Source organism: Lampetra fluviatilis, chromosome 71, assembly GCF_964198595.1.
Source record: "Lampetra fluviatilis chromosome 71, kcLamFluv1.1, whole genome shotgun sequence".
Taxonomy (NCBI): Eukaryota; Metazoa; Chordata; class Hyperoartia; order Petromyzontiformes; family Petromyzontidae; genus Lampetra; species Lampetra fluviatilis.
This window is the reverse complement of record NC_136345.1, coordinates 3,891,393-3,917,524: the sequence shown is the minus strand read 5'-3', so window position 1 is coordinate 3,917,524 and position 26,132 is coordinate 3,891,393. Positions and strand designations below refer to the sequence as shown.

Genomic DNA, 26,132 nt, shown 5'->3' with positions numbered 1-26,132 from the left:
TCCCCATGTCTCCCCATGTCTCCCCATGTCTCCCTGCGTGTCTCCCCATGTCTCCGCGCGTGTCTCCCCATGTCTCCGCGCGTGTCTCCCCATGTCTCCCCATGTCTCCCTGCGTGTCTCCCCATGTCTCCGCGCGTGTCTCCCCATGTCTCCGCGCGTGTCTCCCCATGTCTCCCCATGTCTCCGCGCGTGTCTCCCCATGTCTCCGCGCGTGTCTCCCCATGTCTCCCCATGTCTCCGTGCGTGTCTCCCCATGTCTCCGCGCGTGTCTCCCCATGTCTCCCCATGTCTCCCTGCGTGTCTCCCCATGTCTCCGCGCGTGTCTCCCCGTGTCTCCCCCTGTCTCCCCATGTCTCACCCTGTCTCTCCATGTTTCCCCATGTCTCCCTGCGTGTCTCCCCATGTCTCCCCGCGTGTCTCCCCGTGTCTCCCCATGTCTCCCCATGTCTCCCCGTGTCTCCTCGTGTCTCCCCGTGTCTCCCCATGTCTCCCCGCGTGTCTCCCCGTGTCTCCCCGTGTCTCCCCATGTCTCCCCATGTCTCCCCATGTCTCTCCGCGTGTCTCCCCATGTCTTCCCATGTCTCTCCGCGTGTCTCCCCGTGTCTCCCCATGTCTCCCCGTGTCTCCCCGTGTCTCCCCCTGTCTCCCCATGTCTCTCCCCGTGTCTCCCCATGTCTCTCCCCGTGTCTCCCCGTGTCTCCCCACGTGTCTCCCCATGTCTCCCCATGTCTCCCCATGTCTCTCCCCCTGTCTCCCCATGTCTCTCCCCGCGTCTCCCCATGTCTCTCCCCATGTCTCCCCGCGTGTCTCCCCACGTGTCTCCCCATGTCTCCCCATATCTCCCCGCGTGTCTCCCCATGTCTCCCCACGTGTCCCTGTGTCTCTCCGCTTGCCTCCCCGCGTGTCTCCCCATGTCTCCCCATATCTCCCCGCGTGTCTCCCCGTGTCTCCCCATGTCTCCCCATGTCTCTCCCCATGTCTCCCCGCGTGTCTCCCCCTGTCTCCCCATGTCTCCCCCCGTGTCTCCCCATGTCTCCCCCCGTGTCTCCCCATGTCTCCCCCCATGTCTCCCCGCGTGTCTCCCCGTGTCTCCCCATGTCTCCCCATGTCTCCCCCTGTCTCCCCCTGTCTCCCCATGTCTCCCCCCGTGTCTCCCCATGTCTCCCCCCGTGTCTCCCCGTGTCTCCCCATGTCTCCCCCCATGTCTCCCCCTGTCTCCCCCTGTCTCCCCATGTCTCCCCCCGTGTCTCCCCATGTCTCCCCCCGTGTCTCCCCGTGTCTCCCCATGTCTCCCCGTGTCTCCCCCTGTCTCCCCATGTCTCCCCCGTGTCTCCCCATGTCTCCCCGTGTCTCCCCGTGTCTCCCCGTGTCTCCCCGTGTCTCCCCACGTGTCTCCCCGTGTCTCCCCGTGTCTCCCCGTGTCTCCCCGTGTCTCCCCGTGTCTCCCCGTGTCTCCCCGTGTCTCCCCCTGTCTCCCCATGTCTCCCCGCGTGTCTCCCCGTGTCTCCCCATGTCTCCCCATGTCTCTCCGCTTGTCTCCCCCTGTCTCCCCCTGTCTCCCCATGTCTCTCCGCTTGTCTCCCTGCGTATCGTCTCAATGTCTCTCTGTGCCTCTCCCCCCATTGCCCCCCATTGCCCCCCATTGCCCCTCATTGCCCCCCATTGCCCCCCATTGCCCCCCATTGCCCCCCATTGCCCCCCATTGCCCCCCATTGCCCCCCGCCGTGCTGGGTGCAGGTTCGACTCCCTGCACGGGGGCGGTGCGAGCCAGGAGGAGGTTTACGGTGGATCGGTCCGCCCGGTGATCCGTCACGTGGTGCAGCACGGACACAACGCCAGCGTGCTGGCCTACGGCCCCACAGGAGCCGGTACTCACTCACTCACTCACTAGTACACTCACTCACTAGTACACTCACTCACTAGTACACTCACTCACTAGTACACTCACTAACTAGTACACTCACTAACTAGTACACTCACTCACTAGTACACTCACTAACTAGTACACTCACTAACTAGTACACTCACTAACTAGTACACTCACTAGTACACTCACTCACTAGTACACTCACTAACTAGTACACTCACTAACTAGTACACTCTCTCACTAGTACACTCACTAACTAGTACACTCACTAACTAGTACACTCACTAACTAGTACACTCACTCACTAGTACACTCACTGACTAGTACACTCACTCACTAGTACACTCACTCACTAGTACACTCACTCACTAGTACACTCACTCACTAGTACACTCACTCACTAGTACACTCACTAACTAGTACACTCACTAACTAGTACACTCACTAACTAGTACACTCACTAACTAGTACACTCACTAACTAGTACACTCACTCACTAGTACACTCACTAACTCGTACACTCACTCACTAGTACACTCACTCACTAGTACACTCACTCACTAGTACACTCACTCACTAGTACACTCACTCACTAGTACACTCACTAACTAGTACACTCACTAACTAGTACACTCACTAACTAGTACACTCACTAACTAGTACACTCACTAACTAGTACACTCACTAACTAGTACACTCACTAACTAGTACACTCACTAACTAGTACACTCACTCATTAGTACACTCACTCACTAGTACACTCACTAACTAGTACACTCACTAACTAGTACACTCACTAACTAGTATACTCACTAACTAGTACACTCACTCACTAGTACACTCACTCACTAGTACACTCACTCACTAGTACACTCACTAACTAGTACACTCACTCACTAGTACACTCACTCACTAGTACACTCACTCACTAGTACACTCACTAACTAGTACACTCACTCACTAGTACACTCACTAACTAGTACACTCACTCACTAGTACACTCACTCACTAGTACACTCACTCACTAGTACACTCACTCACTAGTACACTCACTAACTAGTACACTCACTCACTAGTACACTCACTAACTAGTACACTCACTAACTAGTACACTCACTAACTAGTACACTCACTAACTAGTACACTCACTAACTAGTACACTCACTAACTAGTACACTCACTCACTAGTACACTCACTAACTAGTACACTCACTCACTAGTACACTCACTCACTAGTACACTCACTCACTAGTACACTCACTCACTAGTACACTCACTCACTAGTACACTCACTAACTAGTACACTCACTAACTAGTACACTCACTAGTACACTCACTCACTAGTACACTCACTCACTAGTACACTCACTAACTAGTACACTCACTCACTAGTACACTCACTAACTAGTACACTCACTAACTAGTACACTCACTCACTAGTACACTCACTAACTAGTACACTCACTCACTAGTACACTCACTCACTAGTACACTCACTCACTAGTACACTCACTAACTAGTACACTCACTCACTAGTACACTCACTCACTAGTACACTCACTAACTAGTACACTCACTAACTAGTACACTCACTCACTAGTACACTCACTCACTAGTACACTCACTAGTACACTCACTAACTAGTACACTCACTAACTAGTACACTCACTCACTAGTACACTCACTAACTAGTACACTCACTCACTAGTACACTCACTAACTAGTACACTCACTAACTAGTACACTCACTAACTAGTACACTCACTCACTAGTACACTCACTCACTAGTACACTCACTAACTAGTACACTCACTAACTAGTACACTCACTAACTAGTACACTCACTAACTAGTACACTCACTAACTCGTACACTCACTCACTAGTACACTCACTAGTACACTCACTAACTAGTACACTCACTAGTACACTCACTCACTAGTACACTCACTAACTAGTACACTCACTAACTAGTACACTCACTCACTAGTACACTCACTAACTAGTACACTCACTAACTAGTACACTCACTCACTAGTACACTCACTAACTAGTACACTCACTCACTAGTACACTCACTAACTAGTACACTCACTCACTAGTACACTCACTCACTAGTACACTCACTAACTAGTACACTCACTAACTAGTACACTCACTCACTAGTACACTCACTCACTAGTACACTCACTCACTAGTACACTCACTAACTAGTACACTCACTCACTAGTACACTCACTAACTAGTACACTCACTCACTAGTACACTCACTCACTAGTACACTCACTCACTAGTACACTCACTAACTAGTACACTCACTCACTAGTACACTCACTCACTAGTACACTCACTAACTAGTACACTCACTCACTAGTGTGTCTCTGTATCTCTCTGTGTGTGTCTCTCACCGTGTCTCTGTGTGTGTGTCTCTCACCGTGTTTGTGTGTGTGTCTCTCACCGTGTCTCTGTGTGTGTGTCTCCGTGTCTGTGTGTGTGTGTCTCCGTGTCTGTGTGTGTGTGTATCTGTATCTCTCTGTGTGTGTCTCAGTATCTCTGTGTGTGTGTCTCCGTGTCTGTGCGTCTCCGTGTCTCTGTGTGTGTGTCTCCGTGTCTCTGTGTGCCTCCGTGTCTTCCTGTGTGCGTCTCCGTGTCTCTCACCGTGTCTCTGTGTGTGTGTCTCTCACCATGTCCCCGTGTCTCTGTGTGTGTGTCTCTCACCGTGTCTCTGTGTGTGTGTCTCTCACCGTGTCTGTGTGTGTGTCTCACCGTGTCTCTGTGTGTGTGTCTCTCACCGTGTCCCCGTGTCTCTGTGTGTGTGTCTCTCACCGTGTCTCTGTGTGTGTGTCTCTCACCGTGTCTGTGTGTTTGTCTCACCGTGTTTCTCTGTGTGTGTCTCTCACCGTGTCTCTGTGTGTGTGTGTCTCCCACCGTGTCTCTGTGTGTGTGTGTGTCTCTCACTGTGTCTCTGTGTGTGTGTCTCTCACCGTGTCTCTGTGTGTGTGTCTCTCACCGTGTCTGTGTGTGTGTCTCTCACCGTGTCTCTGTGTGTGTCTGTGTCTCTGTGTGTGTGTCTCTCACCGTGTCTCTGTGTGTGTGTCTCTCACCGTGTCTCTGTGTGTGTGTCTCTCACCGTGTCTCTGTGTGTCTCTCACCGTGTCTCTCTGTGTGTGTCTGTGTCTCTGTGTGTGTGTGTCTCTCACCGTGTCTCTGTGTGTGTGTGTGTGTGTCTCTCACTGTGTCTCTGTGTGTGTGTCTCTCACCGTGTCTCTGTGTGTGTGTCTCTCACCGTGTCTCTGTGTGTGTGTCTCTCACCGTGTCTCTCTGTGTGTGTCTGTGTCTCTGTGTGTGTGTCTCTCACCGTGTCTCTGTGTGTATCTCACCGTGTCTCTGTGTGTGTGTCTCTCACCGTGTCCCCGTGTCTCTGTGTGTGTGTCTCTCACCGTGTCTCTGTGTGTGTGTCTCTCACCGTGTCTGTGTGTTTGTCTCACCGTGTCTCTCTGTGTGTGTCTCTCACCGTGTCTCTGTGTGTGTGTGTCTCCCACCGTGTCTCTGTGTGTGTGTGTGTCTCTCACTGTGTCTCTGTGTGTGTGTCTCTCACCGTGTCTCTGTGTGTGTGTCTCTCACCGTGTCTGTGTGTGTGTCTCTCACCGTGTCTCTGTGTGTGTCTGTGTCTCTGTGTGTGTGTCTCTCACCGTGTCTCTGTGTGTGTGTCTCTCACCGTGTCTCTGTGTGTGTGTCTCTCACCGTGTCTCTGTGTGTCTCTCACCGTGTCTCTCTGTGTGTGTCTGTGTCTCTGTGTGTGTGTGTCTCTCACCGTGTCTCTGTGTGTGTGTGTGTGTGTCTCTCACTGTGTCTCTGTGTGTGTGTCTCTCACCGTGTCTCTGTGTGTGTGTCTCTCACCGTGTCTCTGTGTGTGTGTCTCTCACCGTGTCTCTCTGTGTGTGTCTGTGTCTCTGTGTGTGTGTCTCTCACCGTGTCTCTGTGTGTATCTCACCGTGTCTCTGTGTGTGTGTCTCTCTCACCGTGTCTCTGTGTGTGTGTCTCTCACCGTGTCTCTGTGTGTCTCTCACCGTGTCTCTGTGTGTGTGTGTCTCTCACCGTGTCTCTGTGTGTGTGTCTCTCACCGTGTCTCTCTGTGTGTGTCTGTGTCTCTGTGTGTGTGTCTCTCACCGTGTCTCTGTGTGTGTGTCTCTCACCGTGTCTCTGTGTGTATCTCACCGTGTCTCTGTGTGTGTGTCTCTCACCGTGTCTCTGTGTGTATCTCACCGTGTCTCTGTGTGTGTGTCTCTCTCACCGTGTCTCTGTGTGTGTGTCTCTCACCGTGTCTCTGTGTGTCTCTCACCGTGTCTCTGTGTGTGTGTGTCTCTCACCGTGTCTCTGTGTGTGTGTCTCTCACCGTGTCTCTGTGTGTGTGTCTCTCACCGTGTCTCTGTGTGTGTGTGTCTCTCACCGTGTTTCTCTGTGTGTGTGTGTCTCCCACCGTGTTTCTCTGTGTGTGTGTGTCTCCCACCGTGTCACCGTGTCTCTGTGTGTCTCTCACCGTGTCTCTGTGTGTGTGTCTCTCACCGTGTCTCTCTGTGTGTGTCTCCCACCGTGTCACCGTGTCTCTGCGTGTGTGTCTCTCACCGTGTCTCTGTGTGTGTGTCTCTCACCGTGTCTCTGTGTGTGTGTCTCTCACCGTGTTTCTGTGTATGTGTCTCTCACCGTGTCACCGTGTCTCCAGGCAAGACCCACACGATGCTGGGCACCCCCAGCGAGCCCGGGATGATCCCCCGTGTCTCCGTGTCTCTGTGTGTGTCTCCGTGTCTCTGTGTGTTTGTGTGTCTCCGTGTCTCTGTGTGTCTCTCACCGTGTCTCTATGTGTGTGTGTCTCTGTGTCTCTGTGTGTCTCTGTGTGTCTCCGTGTCTGCGTGTGTGTCTCTCACCGTGTCTCTGTGTGTGTCTCTCACCGTGTCTCTGTGTGTCTCCCACCGTGTCACCGTGTCTCCAGGCAAGACCCACACGATGCTGGGCACCACCAGCGAGCCCGGGGTGATCCCTCGCGTCTCCGTGTCTCTGTGTGTCTCCGTGTCTCTGTGTCTGCGTGTGTGTGTCTCTCACTGTCTCTGTGTATGTGTGTGTCTCCGTGTCTCTGTGTGTCTCCGTGTCTCTGTGTATGTCCGTGTCTCTGTGTGTCTCCGTGTCTGTGTGTGTGTCTCCCACCGTGTCTCTGTGTGTGTGTCACTCACCGTGTCCCCGTGTCTCTCTCACCGTGTCTCTGTGTGTGTGTTTGTGTCTCTGTGTGTGTGTCTCTCACCGTGTCCCCGTGTCTCTGTGTGTGTGTCCCCGTGTCTCTGTGTGTGTGTCTCCGTGTCCCTGTGTGTCTCCGTGTCCCTGTGTGTCTCCGTGTCTCCGTGTGTCTCTGTGTCTCTGTGTGTCTCTCACCGTGTCTCTGTGTGTCTCTGTGTCTGCGTGTGTGTCTCTCACCGTGTCTCTGTGTGTCTCTCACCGTGTCCCCGTGTCTCTGTGTGTCTCTCACCGTGTCACCGTGTCTCTGTGTGTGTGTGTCTCACCGTGTCTCTGTGCGTCTCTCACCGTGTCTCTGTGTGTCTCTCACCGTGTCTCTGTGTGTGTGTTTGTGTCTCTGTGTGTGTGTCTCCCACCGTGTCCCCGTGTCTCCAGGTAAGACCCACACGATGCTGGGCACCCCCAGCGAGCCCGGGGTGATCCCCCGTGTCTCCGTGTCTCTGTGTGTGTCTCCGTTTCTCTGTGTGTGTCTGTGTCTCTGTGTGTGTGTCTCCGTGTCTCTGTGTGTGTGTCTCTCACCGTTTCTCTGTGTGTGTCTGTGTCTCTGTGTGTGTGTCTCCGTGTCTCTGTGTGTGTGTCTCTCACCGTTTCTCTGTGTGTGTCTGTGTCTCTGTGTGTGTGTGTCTCTCACCGTGTCTCTGTGTGTCTCCCACCGTGTCCCCGTGTCTCTGTGTGTCTCTCACCATGTCACCGTGTCTCTGTGTGTCTCTCACCGTGTCCCCGTGTCTCTGTGTGTCTCTCACCATGTCACCGTGTCTCTGTGTGTCTCTCACCGTGTCCCCGTGTCTCTGTGTGTCTCTCACCATGTCACCGTGTCTCTGTGTGTCTCTCACCGTGTCCCCGTGTCTCTGTGTGTCTCTCACCGTGTCCCCGTGTCTCTGTGTGTCTCTCACCGTGTCTCTGTGTGTCTCTCACCGTGTCCCCGTGTCTCTGTGTGTCTCTCACCGTGTCCCCGTGTCTCTGTGTGTCTCTCACCGTGTCCCCGTGTCTCTGTGTGTCTCTCACCGTGTCTCTGTGTGTCTCTCACCGTGTCCCCGTGTCTCTGTGTGTCTCTCACCGTGTCCCCGTGTCTCTGTGTGTCTCTCACCGTGTCTCTGTGTGTCTCCCACCGTGTCACCGTGTCTCTGCGTGTGTGTCTCTCACCGTGTCTCTGTGTGTCTCTCACTGTGTCCCCGTGTCTCTGTGTGTCTCTCACCGTGTCTCTGTGTGTCTCTCACCGTGTCCCCGTGTCTCTGTGTGTCTCTCACCGTGTCACCGTGTCTCTGTGTGTCTCCCACCGTGTCCCCGTGTCTCCAGGCAAGACCCACACGATGCTGGGCACCTCCAGCGAGCCCGGGGTGATCCCTCGCGCCGTCCGCGATCTGTTCAGCGAACTCAAGGGGGAGCAGGAGGAGGCATCGTTCAGCGTCTCCATGTCCTACCTGGAGATCTACCAGGAGAAGGTGAGGAGGGCACGGCGGGGAGACAAGGGGGTGGGCCGGGGGGTGGAGACACGCGGGGAGATGTGGAGATATGCCGGCGGTGGGGCGGGGAGATGGAGGGAGATGGAGGGAGATGGGGGGAGATGGGGGGAGATGCGGGGAGATGGGGGGAGATGGGGGGAGATGGGGGGAGATGGAGGGAGATGGGGGGAGATGGGGGGAGATGGGGGGAGATGGGGGGAGATGGGGGGAGATGGGGGGGGAGATGGGGGGAGATGGGGGGAGATGCGGGGAGATGCGGGGAAATGGGGGGAGATGGGGGGAGATGGAGGGAGATGGAGGGAGATGGGGGGAGATGGGGGGAGATGGGGGGAGATGGGGGGAGATGCGGGGAGATGCGGGGGAGATGGGGGGAGATGGGGGGAGATGGGGGGAGATGCGGGGAGATGCGGGGAGATGCGGGGAGATGGGGGGAGATGGGGGGTGACTCCCACTCGCTCACCCACCCACTCGCTCACTCACCTACTCACTCAGCCACTCACTCAGCCACTCACTCGCTCACCCACTCATCCACTCATCTACTCACTCAGCCACTCACTCAGCCACTCACTTCGCTCACCCACTCATTCACTCACCCACTCACCTACTCACTCACCCACTCACTCAGCCACCCACTCACTCACCCACTCACCTACTCACTCACTCAACCACTCACCCACTCACTCAGCCACTCACTCACCCACTCATCCACTCACTCACCCACCCACTCACTCAGCCACACACCCACCCACTCACTCACCCATTCACCCACCCACCCACTCATCCACTCACTCACTCACTCATCCACTCACTCACCCACTCACTCACTCACTCACCCACCCACTCACCCACCCACTCACCCACTCACTCACCAACCCACCCACCCACTCACCCACCCACTCACCCACTCACTCACTCACCCACTCACCAACCCACCCACCCACTCACCTACCCACTCACTCACCCACCAACCCACCCACTCACCCACCCACTCACCCACCCACTCACCAACCAACCCACTCACTCACCCACCCACCCACCCACTCACCCACTCACTCACCCACTCACCCACCCACTCACCCACCCACCAACCCACCCACTCATCAACCCACTCACCCACCCACTCACTCACCCACCCACTCACCCACCCACCCACTCACTCACTCACCCACTCACCCACTCACCAACCCACCCACCCACTCACCCACTCACTCACCCACTCACCCACCCACTCACCCACCCACCAACCCACCCACTCACCAACCCACTCACCCACCCACTCACTCACCCACCCACTCACCCACCCACCCACTCACTCACCCACCCACTCACCCACCCACCCACCCACCCACTCACTCACTCACCCACTCACTCACCCACTCACCAACCCACCCACCCACTCACCAACCAACCCCCTTACCAACCCACCAACTCACTCACCCACCCACCCACTCACCAACCCACCCACCCACTCACCTACCCACTCACTCACCCACCAACCCACCCACTCACCCACCCACCCACTCACCCACCCACCCACCCACCCACCCACTCACCCACCCACTCACCCACCCACTCACCCACTCACCCACTCACCCACCCACCCACTCACTCACTCACCCACCCACCCACTCACTCACTCACTCACTCACTCACTCACCCACCCACCCACCAACCCACCCACTCACCAACCCACTCACCCACCCACTCACTCACCCACCCACTCACCCACCCACCCACTCACTCACCCACTCACCCACTCACCAACCCACCCACCCACTCACCAACCCACCAACTCACTCACCCACCCACCCACTCACCAACCCACCAACTCACTCACCCACCCACTCACCAACCCACCCACCCACTCACCAACTCACCCACTCACCACCCCTCCCCCACCTACCTCCGCGTACAGATGCTAGACCTCCTCACTCCGCAGCACAGCGGCGGCAGGAGTGGTGGTGGTGGCGGTGGTGGTGGCGGTGGTGGTGGTGGCGGTGGCGGTGGTGGTGGCGGTGGTGGTGGTGGCGGTGGTGGTGGCGGTGGTGGTGGTGGCGGTGGTGGTGGCGGTGGTGGTGGTGGTGGTGGTAGTGGCGGGGACCTCGCGATCCGCTCACTCACCCACTCACTCAGCCACCCACCTACCCACCCACCCACCCACTCACTCACTCACTCACTTACCCACCCACTCACTCACTCACCCACTCACCCACTCACCTACTCACTCAGCCACTCACTCACCCACTCACTCACTCACCCACTCACTCACTCACCCACTCACTCAGCCACCCACCTACCCACCCACCCACTCACTCACTCACTTACCCACCCACTCACTCACTCACCCACTCACCCACTCACCCACTCACCTACTCACTCAGCCACTCACTCACCCACTCACTCACCCACTCACTCGCTCACCCACTCACTCATCCACTCACTTACCCACCCACTCACCAACCCACTCACTCACCCACTCACCCACTCACTCACTAACCCACCCACTCACCAACCCACTCACCCACCCACTCACCCACCCACTCACCAACCCACCAACCCACTCACCCACCCACTCACCCACTCACTGACCAACCCACCCACTCACCAACCCACCCACCCACCCACCCACTCACCAACCCACTCACTCACTCACCAACCCACCCACTCACCAACCCACCCACTCACTCACCCACCCACCCACTCACCCACTCACCCACCCACTCACTCACCCACTCACTCACCCACCCACCCACCCACCCACCCACTCACCCACTCACTCACCAACCCACCCACTCACCAACCCACCCACCCACTCACCAACCCACCCACTCACTCACCCACCCACCCACTCACCCACTCACCCACCCACTCACTCACCCACCCACCCACCCACCCACCCACTCACCCACTCACTCACCAACCCACCCACTCACCAACCCACCCACCCACTCACCCACTCACCCACTCACCAACCCACCAACCCACTCACCCACCCACCCACTCACCCACTCACTCACCAACCCACCCACTCACCAACCCACCCACCCACTCACCAACCCACTCACTCACTCACCCACTCACCAACCCACTCACTCACTCACCCACTCACCAACCCACTCACCCACCCACCCACTCACCCACTCACTCACCAACCCACCCACTCACCAACCCACCCACCCACTCACCAACCCACCCACCCACCCACCCACTCACCAACCCACTCACTCACTCACCAACCCACCCACTCACCAACCCACCCACTCACTCACCCACCCACCCACTCCACCCACTCACCCACCCACTCACTCACCCACTCACTCACCCACCCACCCACCCACCCACCCACTCACCCACTCACTCACCAACCCACCCACTCACCAACCCACCCACCCACTCACCAACCCACCCACTCACTCACCCACCCACCCACTCACCCACTCACCCACCCACTCACTCACCCACCCACCCACCCACCCACCCCACTCACCCACTCACTCACCAACCCACCCACTCACCAACCCACCCACCCACTCACCCACTCACCCACTCACCAACCCACCAACCCACTCACCCACCCACCCACTCACCCACTCACTCACCAACCCACCCACTCACCAACCCACCCACCCACTCACCAACCCACTCACTCACTCACCCACTCACCAACCCACTCACTCACTCACCCACTCACCAACCCACTCACCCACCCACCCACTCACCCACTCACTCACCAACCCACCCACTCACCAACCCACCCACCCACTCACCAACCCACCCACCCACCCACCCACTCACCAACCCACTCACTCACTCACCAACCCACCCACTCACCAACCCACCCACTCACTCACCCACCCACCCACTCACCCACTCACCCACCCACTCACTCACCCACTCACTCACCCACCCACCCACCCACCCACCCACTCACCCACTCACCAACCCACCCACTCACCAACCCACCCACCCACTCACCAACCCACCCACTCACTCACCCACCCACCCACTCACCCACTCACCCACCCACTCACTCACCCACCCACCCACCCACCCACCCACTCACCCACTCACTCACCAACCCACCCACTCACCAACCCACCCACCCACTCACCCACTCACCCACTCACCAACCCACCAACCCACTCACCCACCCACCCACTCACCCACTCACTCACCAACCCACCCACTCACCAACCCACCCACCCACTCACCAACCCACTCACTCACTCACCCACTCACCAACCCACTCACTCACTCACCCACTCACCAACCCACTCACCCACCCACCCACTCACCCACTCACTCACCAACCCACCCACTCACCAACCCACCCACCCACTCACCAACCCACCCACCCACCCACCCACTCACCAACCCACTCACTCACTCACCAACCCACCCACTCACCAACCCACCCACTCACTCACCCACCCACCCACTCACCCACTCACCCACCCACTCACTCACCCACTCACTCACCCACCCACCCACCCACCCACCCACTCACCCACTCACTCACCAACCCACCCACTCACCAACCCACCCACCCACTCACCAACCCACCCACTCACTCACCCACCCACCCACTCACCCACTCACCCACCCACTCACTCACCCACCCACCCACCCACCCACCCACTCACCCACTCACTCACCAACCCACCCACTCACCAACCCACCCACCCACTCACCCACTCACCCACTCACCAACCCACCAACCCACTCACCCACCCACCCACTCACCCACTCACTCACCAACCCACCCACTCACCAACCCACCCACCCACTCACCAACCCACTCACTCACTCACCCACTCACCAACCCACTCACTCACTCACCCACTCACCAACCCACTCACCCACCCACCCACTCACCCACTCACTCACCAACCCACCCACTCACCAACCCACCCACCCACTCACCAACCCACCCACCCACCCACCCACTCACCAACCCACTCACTCACTCACCAACCCACCCACTCACCAACCCACCCACTCACTCACCCACCCACCCACTCACCCACTCACCCACCCACTCACTCACCCACTCACTCACCCACCCACCCACCCACCCACCCACTCACCCACTCACTCACCAACCCACCCACTCACCAACCCACCCACCCACTCACCAACCCACCCACTCACTCACCCACCCACCCACTCACCCACTCACCCACCCACTCACTCACCCACCCACCCACCCACCCACCCACTCACCCACTCACTCACCCACCCACCCACTCACCCACTCACCACCCCTCCCCCACCTACCTCCGCGTACAGATGCTAGACCGCCTCACTCCGCACCACAGCGGCGGCAGGAGTGGTGGTGGTGGTGGTGGTGGTGGCGGTGGCGGTGGTGGTGGTGGTGGCGGTGGCGGTGGTGGTGGTAGTGGCGGGGACCTCGCGATCCGCTCACTCACCCACTCACTCACTCACTCACCCACTCACTCAGCCACCCACCTACCCACCCACCCACCCACTCACTCACTCACTCACTTACCCACCCACTCACTCACCCACTCACTCACCCACTCACCCACTCACCCACTCACCTACTCACTCAGCCACTCACTCACCCACTCACTCACTCACTCACCCACTCACTCACCCACTCACTCAGCCACCCACCTACCCACCCACCCACTCACTCACTCACTCACTTACCCACCCACTCACTCACCCACTCACTCACCCACTCACCCACTCACCCACTCACCTACTCACTCAGCCACTCACTCACCCACTCACTCACTCACTCACCCACTCACTCACCCACTCACTCAGCCACCCACCTACCCACCCACCCACTCACTCACTCACTCACTTACCCACCCACTCACTCACTCACCCACTCACCCACTCACCCACTCACCTACTCACTCAGCCACTCACTCACCCACTCACTCACCCACTCACTCGCTCACCCACTCACTCATCCACTCACTTACCCACCCACTCACCAACCCACTCACCCACCCACTCACCCACTCACTCACTAATCCACCCACTCACCAACCCACTCACCCACCCACTCACCCACCCACTCACCAACCCACCAACCCACTCACCCACCCACCCACTCACCCACTCACTCACCAACCCACCCACTCACCAACCCACCCACCCACTCACCAACCCACTCACTCACTCACCAACCCACCCACTCACCAACCCACCCACCCACTCACCAACCCACTCACTCACTCACCAACCCACTCACCCCCTCCCCTACTACCTCTGCGTACAGGTGGTAGACCTCCTCACTCCGCACCACAGCGGCGGCAGGAATGGTGGTGGTGGTGGCGGTGGTGGCGGTGGTGGTGGTGGTGGCGGGGACCTCGCGATCCGCCAGGACGGCGCCGGCTCCATGCTGGTGCCGGGTCTGAGCGAGCGTCCCCTCAACGGCTTCCGAGACTTTGAGCGCCACTTCCTTCCCGCCACGGAGAGGCGCACGACGGCATCCACGGCGCTCAACGCTCGCTCCAGCCGATCGCACTCCATCCTGCTGCTCAAGGTGAGGGGGGCGAGGGGGTGAGGGTGAGGGGGTGAGGGTGAGGGGGTGAGGGTGAGGGGGGCGAGGGGGGTGAGGGGGTGTGAGGGTGAGGGGGGTGAGGGGGTGTGAGGGTGAGGGGGGAAGGGAGAAGGTGGGTTCGGTCGGATCGAGGGGGCTAAACGGGCGCGGCACCGGTGTGTACGTGTGTGTGTGTACCTGTGTGTGTGTGTACGTGTGTGTGTGTACGTGTGTGTGTACGTGTGTGTGTACGTGTGTGTGTACGTGTGTGTGTACGTGTGTGTGTGTACGTATGTGTGTATACCTGTGTGTGTGTGTACGTGTGTGTGTACGTATGTGTGTATACGTGTGTGTGTGTACCTGTGTGTGTGTGTGTACGTGTGTGTGTGTGTACCTGTGTGTGTGTGTGTGTACATGTGTGTGTGTACGTGTGTGTACATGTGTGTGTGTACGTGTGTACATGTGTGTGTGTAACCTGTGTGTGTGTACCTGCGTGTGTGTGTGTGTGTACGTGTGTGTACCTGTGTGTGTACATGTGTGTGTGTGTGTGTGTACCTGTGTGTGTGTGTACCTGTGTGTGTGTGTGTTCCTGTGTGTGTGTGTGTGTACACCTGTGTGTGTGTACACCTGTGTGTACGTGTGTGTGTGTGTACACCTGTGTGTGTGTACACCTGTGTGTACCTGTGTGTGTGTACCTGTGTGTGTGTGTGTTTACCTGTGTGTGTGTACCTGTGTGTGTGTGTGTACCTGTGTGTGTGTACCTGTGTGTGTGTGTACGTGTGTGTGTGTACCTGTGTGTGTGTGTACCTGTGTGTGTGTGTACCTGTGCGTGTGTGTGTACCTGTGTGTGTGTACACCTGTGTGTGTGTGTACCTGTGTGTGTACCTGTGTGTGTGTACACCTGTGTGTACGTGTGTGACCTGTGTGTGTGTGTGTGTGTGTGTACCTGTGTGTGTGTGTGTACCTGTGTGTGTGTGTACCTGTGTGTGTGTACATGCGTGTGTGTACCTGTGTGTGTGTACCTGTGTGTGTGTATGTACTTGTGTGTGTGTGTACATGTGTGTGTGTACGTGTGTACATGTGTGTGTGTACCTGTGTGTGTGTGTGTGTGTACCTGTGTGTGTGTACGTGTGTGACCTGTGTGTGTGTACCTGCGTGTGTACGTGTGTACGTGTGTGTGTGTACATGTGTGTGCGTGTGTGTACGTGTGTGTACACCTGTGTATACGTGTGTGTGTGTGTACCTGTGTGTACGTGTGTGTGTGTGTGTACACCTGTGTGTGTGTGTACACCTGTGTGTGTACATGTGTGTACCTGTGTGTGTGTGTGTACACCTGTGTGTGTACATGTGTGTACCTGTGTGTGTGTGTGTACACCTGTGTGTGTACATGTGTGTACCTGTGTGTGTGTGTGTACACCTGTGTGTGTACATGTGTTTACCTGTGTGTGTGTGTATCTGTGTGTGTGTGTGTACACCTGTGTGTGTGTGTGTACCTGTGTGTGACCTGTGTTGTGTGTGTACCTGTGTGTGTGTTCACCTGTGTGTGTGTGTACCTGTGTGTGTGTGTACCTGTGTGTGACCTGTGTGTGTGCGTACACCTGTGTGTGTGTACCTGTGTGTGCGTGTGTGTGAGTGTGTACCTGTGTGTGTATACCTGTGTATGTGTGTGTACTTGTGTGTGTGTATACCTGTGTGTGTGTGTGTACCTGTGTGTGTGTACCTGTGTGTGTGTACCTGTGTATGTGTGTGTACTTGTGTGTGCGTGTGTGTGTGTACCTGTGTACGTGTGTGACCTGTGTGTGTGTACACCTGTGTGTGTGTGTACCCTGTGTGTGTGTGTGTACCTGTTTGTGTGTACCTGTGTGTGTGTGTACACCTGTGTGTGTGTACCTGTGTGTGTGTGTGTGTGTACACCTGTGTGTGTGTTTACCTGTGTGTGTGTACACCTGTGTGTATGTTTACCTGTGTGTGTGTGTACCTGTGTGTGTGTGTGCACCTGTGTGTGTGTGTGTACACCTGTGTGTGTACCTGTGTGTGTGTACCTGTGTGTGTGTGTGCACCTGTGTGTGTGTGTGTACACCTGTGTGTGTGTGTGTACCTGTGTGTACGTGTGTGTGTACCTGTGTGTGTGTACATGCGTGTGTGTACCTGTGTGTGTGTGTACTTGTGTGTGTGTGTACTTGTGTGTGTGTGTGCGTGTGTACATGTGTGTGTGTACGTGTGTGACCTTTGTGTGTGTACCTGCGTGTGTGTGTGTACGTGTGTACGTGTGTGTGTACATGTGTGTGCGTGTGTGTACGTGTGTGTACACCTGTGTGTACGTGTGTGTGTGTGTACCTGTGTGTGCGTGTGTACGTGTGTGACCTGTGTGTGTGTGTGTACACCTGTGTGTGTGTGTGTACCTGTGTGTGTGTACCTGTGTGTGTGTGTACCTGTGTGTGTGTGTACGTGTGTGTATGTGTACCTGTGTGTGTGTGTACCTGTGTGTGTACCTGTGTGTGTGTGTACCTGTGTGTGTGTGTACGTGTGTGACCTGTGTGTGTGTACGTGTGTGACCTGTGTGTGTGTGCATGTGTGTACGTGTATGTACCTGTGTGTGTATGTGTGTGCACCTGTGTGTGTGTACATGTGTGTACCTGTGTGTGTGTGTACACCTGTGTGTACGTGTGTGTGTGTGTGTACCTGTGTGTGTGTACACCTGTGTGTATGTGTGTTCACCTGTGTGTGTGTGTACCTGTGTGTGTACCTGTGTGTGTACCTGTGTGTGTACGTGTGTGTGTGCGTGTGTGTGTGTGTGCGTGTGTGTGTGTGTGTGTGGTGAGACAGGTAATGAAGTCAGAGCTGCAAGCGCCGTTCCGCGCGCTGCTCGGCAAGTTGTACCTCATCGACCTCGCCGGCTCGGAGGACAACCGCCGCACCGGAAACATGGGCATCCGGTGGGTGGCACACACTACACACGCGTAGTGACACATACTACGCACACAGTGACACACACTACACACACAGTGACACACACTACACACACAGTGACACACACTACACACGCGTAGTGACACATACTACGCACACAGTGACACACACTACACACACAGTGACACACACTACACACACAGTGACACACACTACACACGCAGTGACACACACTACACACGCAGTGACACACACTACACACACGCAGTGACACACACTACACACACAGTGACACACACTACACACACAGTGACACACACTACACACGCAGTGACACACACTACACACGTAGTGACACACACTACACACACAGTGACACACACTACACACACAGTGACACACACTACACACGCAGTGACACACACTACACACGTAGTGACACACACTACACACGCAGTGGCACACGCACACACACGCAGTGACACACACTACGCACGTAGTGACACACACTACACACGCAGAGACACACACTACACACACAGTGACACACACTACACACACAGTGACACACACTACACACACAGTGACACACACTACACACACAGTGACACACACTACACACGCAGTGACACACACTACACACACAGTGACACACACTACACACACAGTGACACACACTACACACACAGTGACACACACTACACACACAGTGACACACACTACACACACAGTGACACACACTACACACGCAGTGACACACACTACACACACAGTGACACACACTACACACACAGTGACACACACTACACACGCAGTGACACACACTACACACACAGTGACACACACTACACACGCAGTGACACACACTACACACACACTACACACACACTACACACACACTACACACACGGTGACACACACTACACACGTAGTGACACACACTACACACACAGTGACACACACTACACACGCAGTGACACACACTACACACGCAGTGACACACACTACACACGCAGTGACACACACTACACACACAGTGACACACACTACACACGCGTAGTGACACACACTACACACGCAGTGACACACACTACACATGCAGTGACACACACTACACACGCAGTGACACACACTACACACGCAGTGACACACACTACACACGCAGTGACACACACTACACACACAGTGACACACACTAGACACACAGTGACACACACTACACACGCAGTGACACACACTACACACGCAGTGACACACACTACACACGCAGTGACACACACTAGACACACAGTGACACACACTACACACACACTACACACACAGTGACACACACTACACACGCAGTGACACACACTACACACACAGTGACACACACTACACACGCAGTGACACACACTACACACACAGTGACACACACTACACACACAGTGACACACACTACACACGCAGTGACACACACTACACACACAGTGGCACACACTACGCACACAGTGACACACACTACACACGCAGTGACACACACTACGCACGTAGTGACACACACTACACACGCAGTGACACACACTACACACACAGTGACACACACTACACACGCAGTGACACACACTACACACGCAGTGACACACACTACACACACAGTGACACACACTACACACGCAGTGACACACACTACACACGCAGTGACACACACTACACACACACTACACACACAGTGACACACACTACACACGCAGTGACACACACTACACACGCATTGACACACACTACACACGCAGTGACACACACTACACACACAGTGACACACACTACACACACACTACACACACACTACACACACAGTGACACACACTACACACGCAGTGACACACACTACACACACACAGTGACACACACTACACACGCAGTGACACACACTACACACACAGTGACACACACTACACACACAGTGACACACACTACACACACAGTGACACACACTACACACACAGTGACACACACTACACACACAGTGACACACACTACACACACAGTGACACACACTACACACACAGTGACACACACTACACACGCAGTGACACACACTACACACGCAGTAACACACACTACACACACAGTGACACACACTACACACACAGTGACACACACTACACACGCAGTGACACACACTACACACACAGTGACACACACACACACACTGCAGTGACACACGTGGGAGTGACACACGCACACACACACTACACACGCAGTAGTGACACGCGCACACACACACTACACACGTGGGAGTGACACACACACACACACACAGTGACACACACACACACGGAGTGACACACACTACACACACAGTGACACACACTACACACACAGTGACACACTGATTGACACACGCACACATACACTACACACGTGGGAGTGACACACACACACAGTGACACACACACACACGGAGTGACACACACAGTGACACACACACACACGCAGCAGTGGCACACACTACACACACACAGTGACACACACTACACACGCAGTGACATACACTACACACACAGTGACACACACTACACACGGAGTGACTCACACACACACACAGTGACACACACTACACACGCAGTGACACACACACAGTGACACACACACACACACGCAGTGACACACACTACACACGCAGCAGTCACACACGCACACACACACTGCAGTGGCACACGCACAATTGTCTGTGTGCGTATGTGTGTGTCTCAGTGTGTGTGTGTGTCTGTCTGTGTCTCAGTGTGTGTGTGTGTGTGTGTGTCTCAGTGTGTGTGTGTCTGTCTGTGTCTCAGTGTGTGTGTGTGTCACTGCGTGTGTGTGTGTCTCAGTGTGTCTGTGTGTGTGTGTCTCAGTGTGTGTGTCTGTCTGTGTCTCAGTGTGTCTCAGTGTGTGTGTGTGTCTGTCTGTGTCTCAGTGTGTGTGTGTGTGTCTCAGTGTGTGTGTGTCTGTCTGTGTCTCAGTGTGTGTGTGTGTCACTGCGTGTGTGTGTGTCTCAGTGTGTCTGTGTGTGTGTGTGTCTCAGTGTGTGTGTGTGTCACTGCGTGTGTGTGTGTGTCTCAGTGTGTCTGTGTGTGTGTGTGTGTCTCAGTGTGTGTGTGTCTCAGTGTGTGTGTCTCAGTGTGTGTGTGTGTCTGTCTGTGTCTCAGTGTGTGTCACTGCGTGTGTGTGTGTGTGTCTCAGTGTGTGTGTGTGTCTGTCTGTGTCTCAGTGTGTGTGTGTGTCACTGCGTGTGTGTGTGTGTCTCAGTGTGTCTGTGTGTGTGTGTGTGTCTCAGTGTGTGTGTCTCACTGTGTGTGTGTTTCAGTGTCTCACTGTGTGTGTCTCACTGTGTGTGTCTCACTGTCTGTGTGTGTCAGTGTCTCAGTGTGTGTGTGTCTGTGTGTGTGTCTTTGTGAGCCAGGCTTAAGGAGAGTGGAGCCATCAACGGCTCTCTGCTGGTGCTCAGCAAGGTGGTGTGTGTGTCAGTGTGTCTCACTGTGTGTGTCTCACTGTGTGTGTGTGTCAGTGTCTCACTGTGTGTGTCTCACTGTGTGTGTCTCACTGTGTGTGTGTGTCAGTGTCTCACTGTGTGTGTCTCACTGTGTGTGTCTGAGTGTGATGCAGGCTGAAGGAGAGTGGAGCCATCAACGGCTCTCTGCTGGTGCTCAGCAAGGTGGTGTGTGTGTCTCAGTGTGTGTGTGTCTGTCTGTGTGTGTCTCACTGTGTGTGTCTCACTGTGTGTGTCTGAGTGTGATGCAGGCTGAAGGAGAGTGGAGCCATCAACGGCTCTCTGCTGGTGCTCAGCAAGGTGGTGGACGCTCTCAACAGCGGCTCCGCTCGAGTGCCGTACAGGGACAGCAAACTCACGCGACTCCTGCAGGTCAACCACCCTCCCTCCCTGTGTCTCACTGTGCGTGGGTGAGTGAGTGGGTGAGTGGGTGAGTGATTGGGTGAGGGAGTGGGTGAGTCGGTGGGTGAATGAGTGGGTGGGTGAGGGAGTGGGTGAGTGGGTGAGGGAGTGGGTGAGTGAGTGGGTGAGTCGGTGGGTGAGTGAGTGAGTGGGTGAGTGAGTGGGTGAGTGAGTGGGTGAGTGGGTGAGGGAGTGGGTGAGTGAGTGGGTGAGGGAGTGGGTGAGGGAGTGAGGAGGTGAGTGAGTGAGTGTGTGAGTGGGTGGGTGAGTGAGTGGGTGAGTCGGTGGGTGAGTGAGTGAGTGGGTGAGGGAGTGGGTGAGTGAGTGGGTGAGTGAGTGGGTGAGTGAGTGGGTGAGTGAGTGAGTGGGTGAGTGAGTGGGTGAGTGGGTGAGGGAGTGGGTGAGTGAGTGGGTGAGGGAGTGAGGAGGTGAGTGAGTGAGTGTGTGAGTGGGTGAGTGAGTGGGTGAGTGAGTGAGTGAGTGAGTGAGTGGGTGAGTGAGTGGGTGAGTGAGTGGGTGAGTGAGTGGGTGAGTGGGTGAGGGAGTGGGTGAGTGAGTGGGTGAGGGAGTGGGTGAGTGAGTGAGGAGGTGAGTGAGTGGGTGAGTGAGTGGGTGAGTGAGTGAGTGAGTGGGTGAGTGAGTGGGTGAGTCGGTGGGTGAGTGAGTGAGGAGGTGAGTGAGTGGGTGAGTTGGTGAGTTGATGAGTAGGTGAGTGAGTGGGTGAGTGAGTGAGTGAGTGAGTGGGTGAGTGAGTGAGTGGGTGAGTGAGTGGGAGAGTGGGTGGGTGGGTGAGTGAGTGAGTGGGAGAGTGGGTGGGTGAGTGAGTGAGTGGGTGAGTGAGTGGGAGAGTGGTTGGGTGAGTGAGTGAGTTGGTAAGTGAGTGGGCGAGTGAGTTGGTAAGTGAGTGGGCGAGTGGGTGGGCGAGTGGGTGGGCGAGTGGGTGGGTGAGTGAGTGAGTTGGTAAGTGAGTGGGCGAGTGGGTGGGCGAGTGGGTGGGCGAGTGGGTGGGTGAGTGAGTAGGTGAGTGAGTGAGTTGATGAGTAGGTGAGTGAGTTGGAGAGTGGGTGGGTGAGTGAGTTGATGAGTAGGTGAGTGGGTGAGTGAGTGGGTGAGTGAGTTGGTGAGTGAGTGAGTAGGTGAATGAGTGGGTGGGTGAGTGAGTTGGTGAGTAGGTGAGTGAGTGGGTGAGTGAGTGGGAGAGTGAGTTGGTGAGTGAGTGAGTAGGTGAATGAGTGGGTGAGTGAGTTGGTGAGTGAGTGGTGGGTGGGTGAGTGAGTTGGTGAGTGAGTGGGTGAGGGAGTGAGGAGGTGAGTGAGTGCGTGAGTTGGTGGGTGAGTGAGTGGGTGGGTGGGTGAGTGAGTGAGTGGGTGAGTGAGTGAGTGAGTGGGTGAGTGAGTTGGTAAGTGAGTGGGCGAGTGGGTGGGCGAGTGGGTGGGTGAGTGAGTAGGTGAGTGAGTGAGTTGATGAGTAGGTGAGTGAGTGGGTGAGTGATTTGGAGAGTGGGTGGGTAAGTGAGTTATTAAGTGAGTGGGCGAGTGGGTGGGTGAGTGAGTTGATGAGTAGGTGAGTGGGTGAGTGAGTTGGTGAGTGAGTGAGTAGGTGAATGAGTGGGTGGGTGAGTGAGTTAGTGAGTAGGTGAGTGAGTGGGTGAGTGAGTGGGAGAGTGAGTTGGTGAGTGAGTGATTAGGTGAGTAGGTGAATGAGTGGGTGAGTGATTTGGAGAGTGGGTGGGTAAGTGAGTTATTAAGTGAGTGGGCGAGTGGGTGGGTGAGTGAGTTGATGAGTAGGTGAGTGGGTGAGTGAGTTGGTGAGTGAGTGAGTAGGTGAATGAGTGGGTGGGTGAGTGAGTTAGTGAGTAGGTGAGTGAGTGGGTGAGTGAGTGGGAGAGTGAGTTGGTGAGTGAGTGAGTAGGTGAATGAGTGGGTGAGTGAGTGGGAGAGTGAGTTGGTGAGTGAGTGAGTAGGTGAGTAGGTGAATGAGTGGGTGAGTGAGTTGGTGAGTGAGTGGTGGGTGGGTGAGTGAGGAGGTGAGTGAGTGGGTGAGTGGGTGGGTGAGTGAGTTGATGAGTAGGTGAGTGGGTGGGAGAGTGAGTTGGTGAGTGAGTGAGTAGGTGAGTAGGTGAATGAGTGGGTGAGTGAGTTGGTGAGTGAGTGGTGGGTGGGTAAGTGAGTTGGTAAGTGAGTGGGCGAGTGGGTGGGTGAGTGAGTTGATGAGTAGGTGAGTGGGTGAGTGAGTTGGTGAGTGAGTGGGTGAGTGAGTTGGTGAGTGAGTGAGTAGGTGAATGAGTGGGTGGGTGAGTGAGTTGGCGAGTAGGTGAGTGAGTGGGTGAGTGAGTGGGAGAGTGAGTTGGTGAGTGAGTGAGTAGGTGAGTAGGTGAATGAGTGGGTGAGTGAGTTGGTGAGTGAGTGGTGGGTGGGTGAGTGAGGAGGTGAGTGAGTGGGTGAGTGGGTGGGTGGGTGAGTAAGTGGGTGGGTGGGTGAGTGAGTGGGTGAGTGAGTGGGTGAGTGAGTTGGTAAGTGAGTGGGCGAGTGGGTGGGTGAGTGAGTTGATGAGTGGGTGAGTGAGTAGGTGAGTGAGTGAGTAGGTGAATGAGTGGGTGAGTGAGTGGGTGAGTGGGTGGTTGAGTGAGTGGGATAGTGAGTGGGTGGGTGGGTGAGTGAGTGGGTCAGTTAGTGGGTGAGTGAGTAGGTGATTGAGTGGGTGAGTGAGTTGGTTGAGTGAGTTGGTGAGTGAGTGGGTGAGTGAGTTGGTAAGTGAGTGGGCGAGTGGGTGGGTGAGTGAGTAGGTGAGTGAGTGAGTTGATGAGTAGGTGAGTGAGTGGGTGAGTGAGTAGGTGAGTGAGTGAGTGAGTAGGTGAGTAGGTGAATGAGTGGGTGAGTGAGTGGGTGAGTGGGTGGGTGAGTGGTTGGGTGAGTGAGTGGGTGGGTGGGTGGGTGAGTGAGTGAGTGGGTGAGTGAGTGGGTGAGTGAGTTGGTAAGTGAGTGGGCGAGTGGGTGGGCGAGTGGGTGGGTGAGTGAGTAGGTGAGTGAGTTGATGAGTAGGTGAGTGAGTGGGTGAGTGAGTTGGAGAGTGGGTGGGTAAGTGAGTTGGTAAGTGAGTGGGCGAGTGAGTGGGTGAGTGAGTTGGTGAGTGAGTGAGTAGGTGAATGAGTGGGTGGGTGAGTGGGAGAGTGGGTGGCTGAGTGGGTGGGTGAGTGAGTGGGAGAGTGAGTTGGTGAGTGAGTGAGTAGGTGAGTAGGTGAATGAGTGGGTGACGGAGTGAGGAGGTGAGTGAGTGGGTGAGTTGGTGAGTGAGTGGGAGAGTGGGTGGGTGAGTGAGTGAGTGGGTCAGTTAGTGGGTGGGTGAGTGAGTGAGTGAGTTGGTGTGTGAGTGAGTGAGTAGGTGAGTGGGCGTGTGAGTTGGGGAGTGAGTGGTGGGTGAGTGAGTGAGTGAGTGAGTGAGTGGGTGAGTGAGTGAGTGGGTGAGTGAGTGAGTGAGTAGGTGAGTGGGTGAGTGAGTGGGTGAGTGAGTAGGTGAGTGAGCGAGTGGGTGAGTGACTGGGTGAGTAGGTGAGTGTGTAGGTGAGTGAGTGAGTTGGTGTGTGGGTGAGTGAGTGGGTGAGTCAGTAGGTGAGTGGGTGAGTGAGTGGGTGAGTGAGTTGGTGAGTCTCTCTCTGGCTGTAGGACTCTCTGGGTGGCAGTGCCCACGCTGTACTCATCACGGCTGAGTGAGTGAGTGAGTAGGTGAGTGTGTAGGTGAGTGAGTGAGTTGGTGTGTGGGTGGGTGAGTGAGTGGGTGAGTCAGTAGGTGAGTGGTTGAGTGAGTGGGTGAGTGAGTTGGTGAGTGAGTGGTGGGTGAGTGAGTGAGTAGGTGAGTGGGCGTGTGAGTTGGTGAGTGAGTGGTGGGTGAGTGAGTGAGTGAGTTGGTGTGTGAGTGAGTGAGTAGGTGAGTGGGCGTGTGAGTTGGTGAGTGAGTGGTGGGTGAGTGAGTGAGTGAGTGAGTGAGTGGGTGAGTGAGTGAGTAGGTGAGTGGGTGAGTGAGTGGGTGAGTGAGTAGGTGAGTGAGCGAGTGGGTGAGTGACTGGTTGAGTAGGTGAGTGAGTAGGTGAGTGAGTGGGTGAGTGAGTAGGTGAATGAGTGAGTCTCTCTGGCTGTAGGACTCTCTGGGTGGCAGTGCCCACGCTGTACTCATCA

General features: G+C 55.8%; 1 protein-coding gene across 1 annotated transcript in view; it reads left to right on the top strand.

Annotated features, from left to right (window-relative positions):
• Positions 1-26,132, top strand: part of KIF22 (kinesin family member 22) — a gene marked incomplete at its 5' end in the record, with an annotated part of 68,917 nt that overhangs the window by 1,349 nt on the left and 41,436 nt on the right. The window contains 5 exons of the mRNA XM_078883459.1: positions 1,738-1,868; positions 8,448-8,593; positions 14,871-15,137; positions 17,961-18,070; positions 21,810-21,930. Of these exons, the coding sequence (XP_078739585.1) occupies positions 1,738-1,868; positions 8,448-8,593; positions 14,871-15,137; positions 17,961-18,070; positions 21,810-21,930 (775 nt within the window). The remainder of the gene's footprint in view (positions 1-1,737; positions 1,869-8,447; positions 8,594-14,870; positions 15,138-17,960; positions 18,071-21,809; positions 21,931-26,132) is intronic.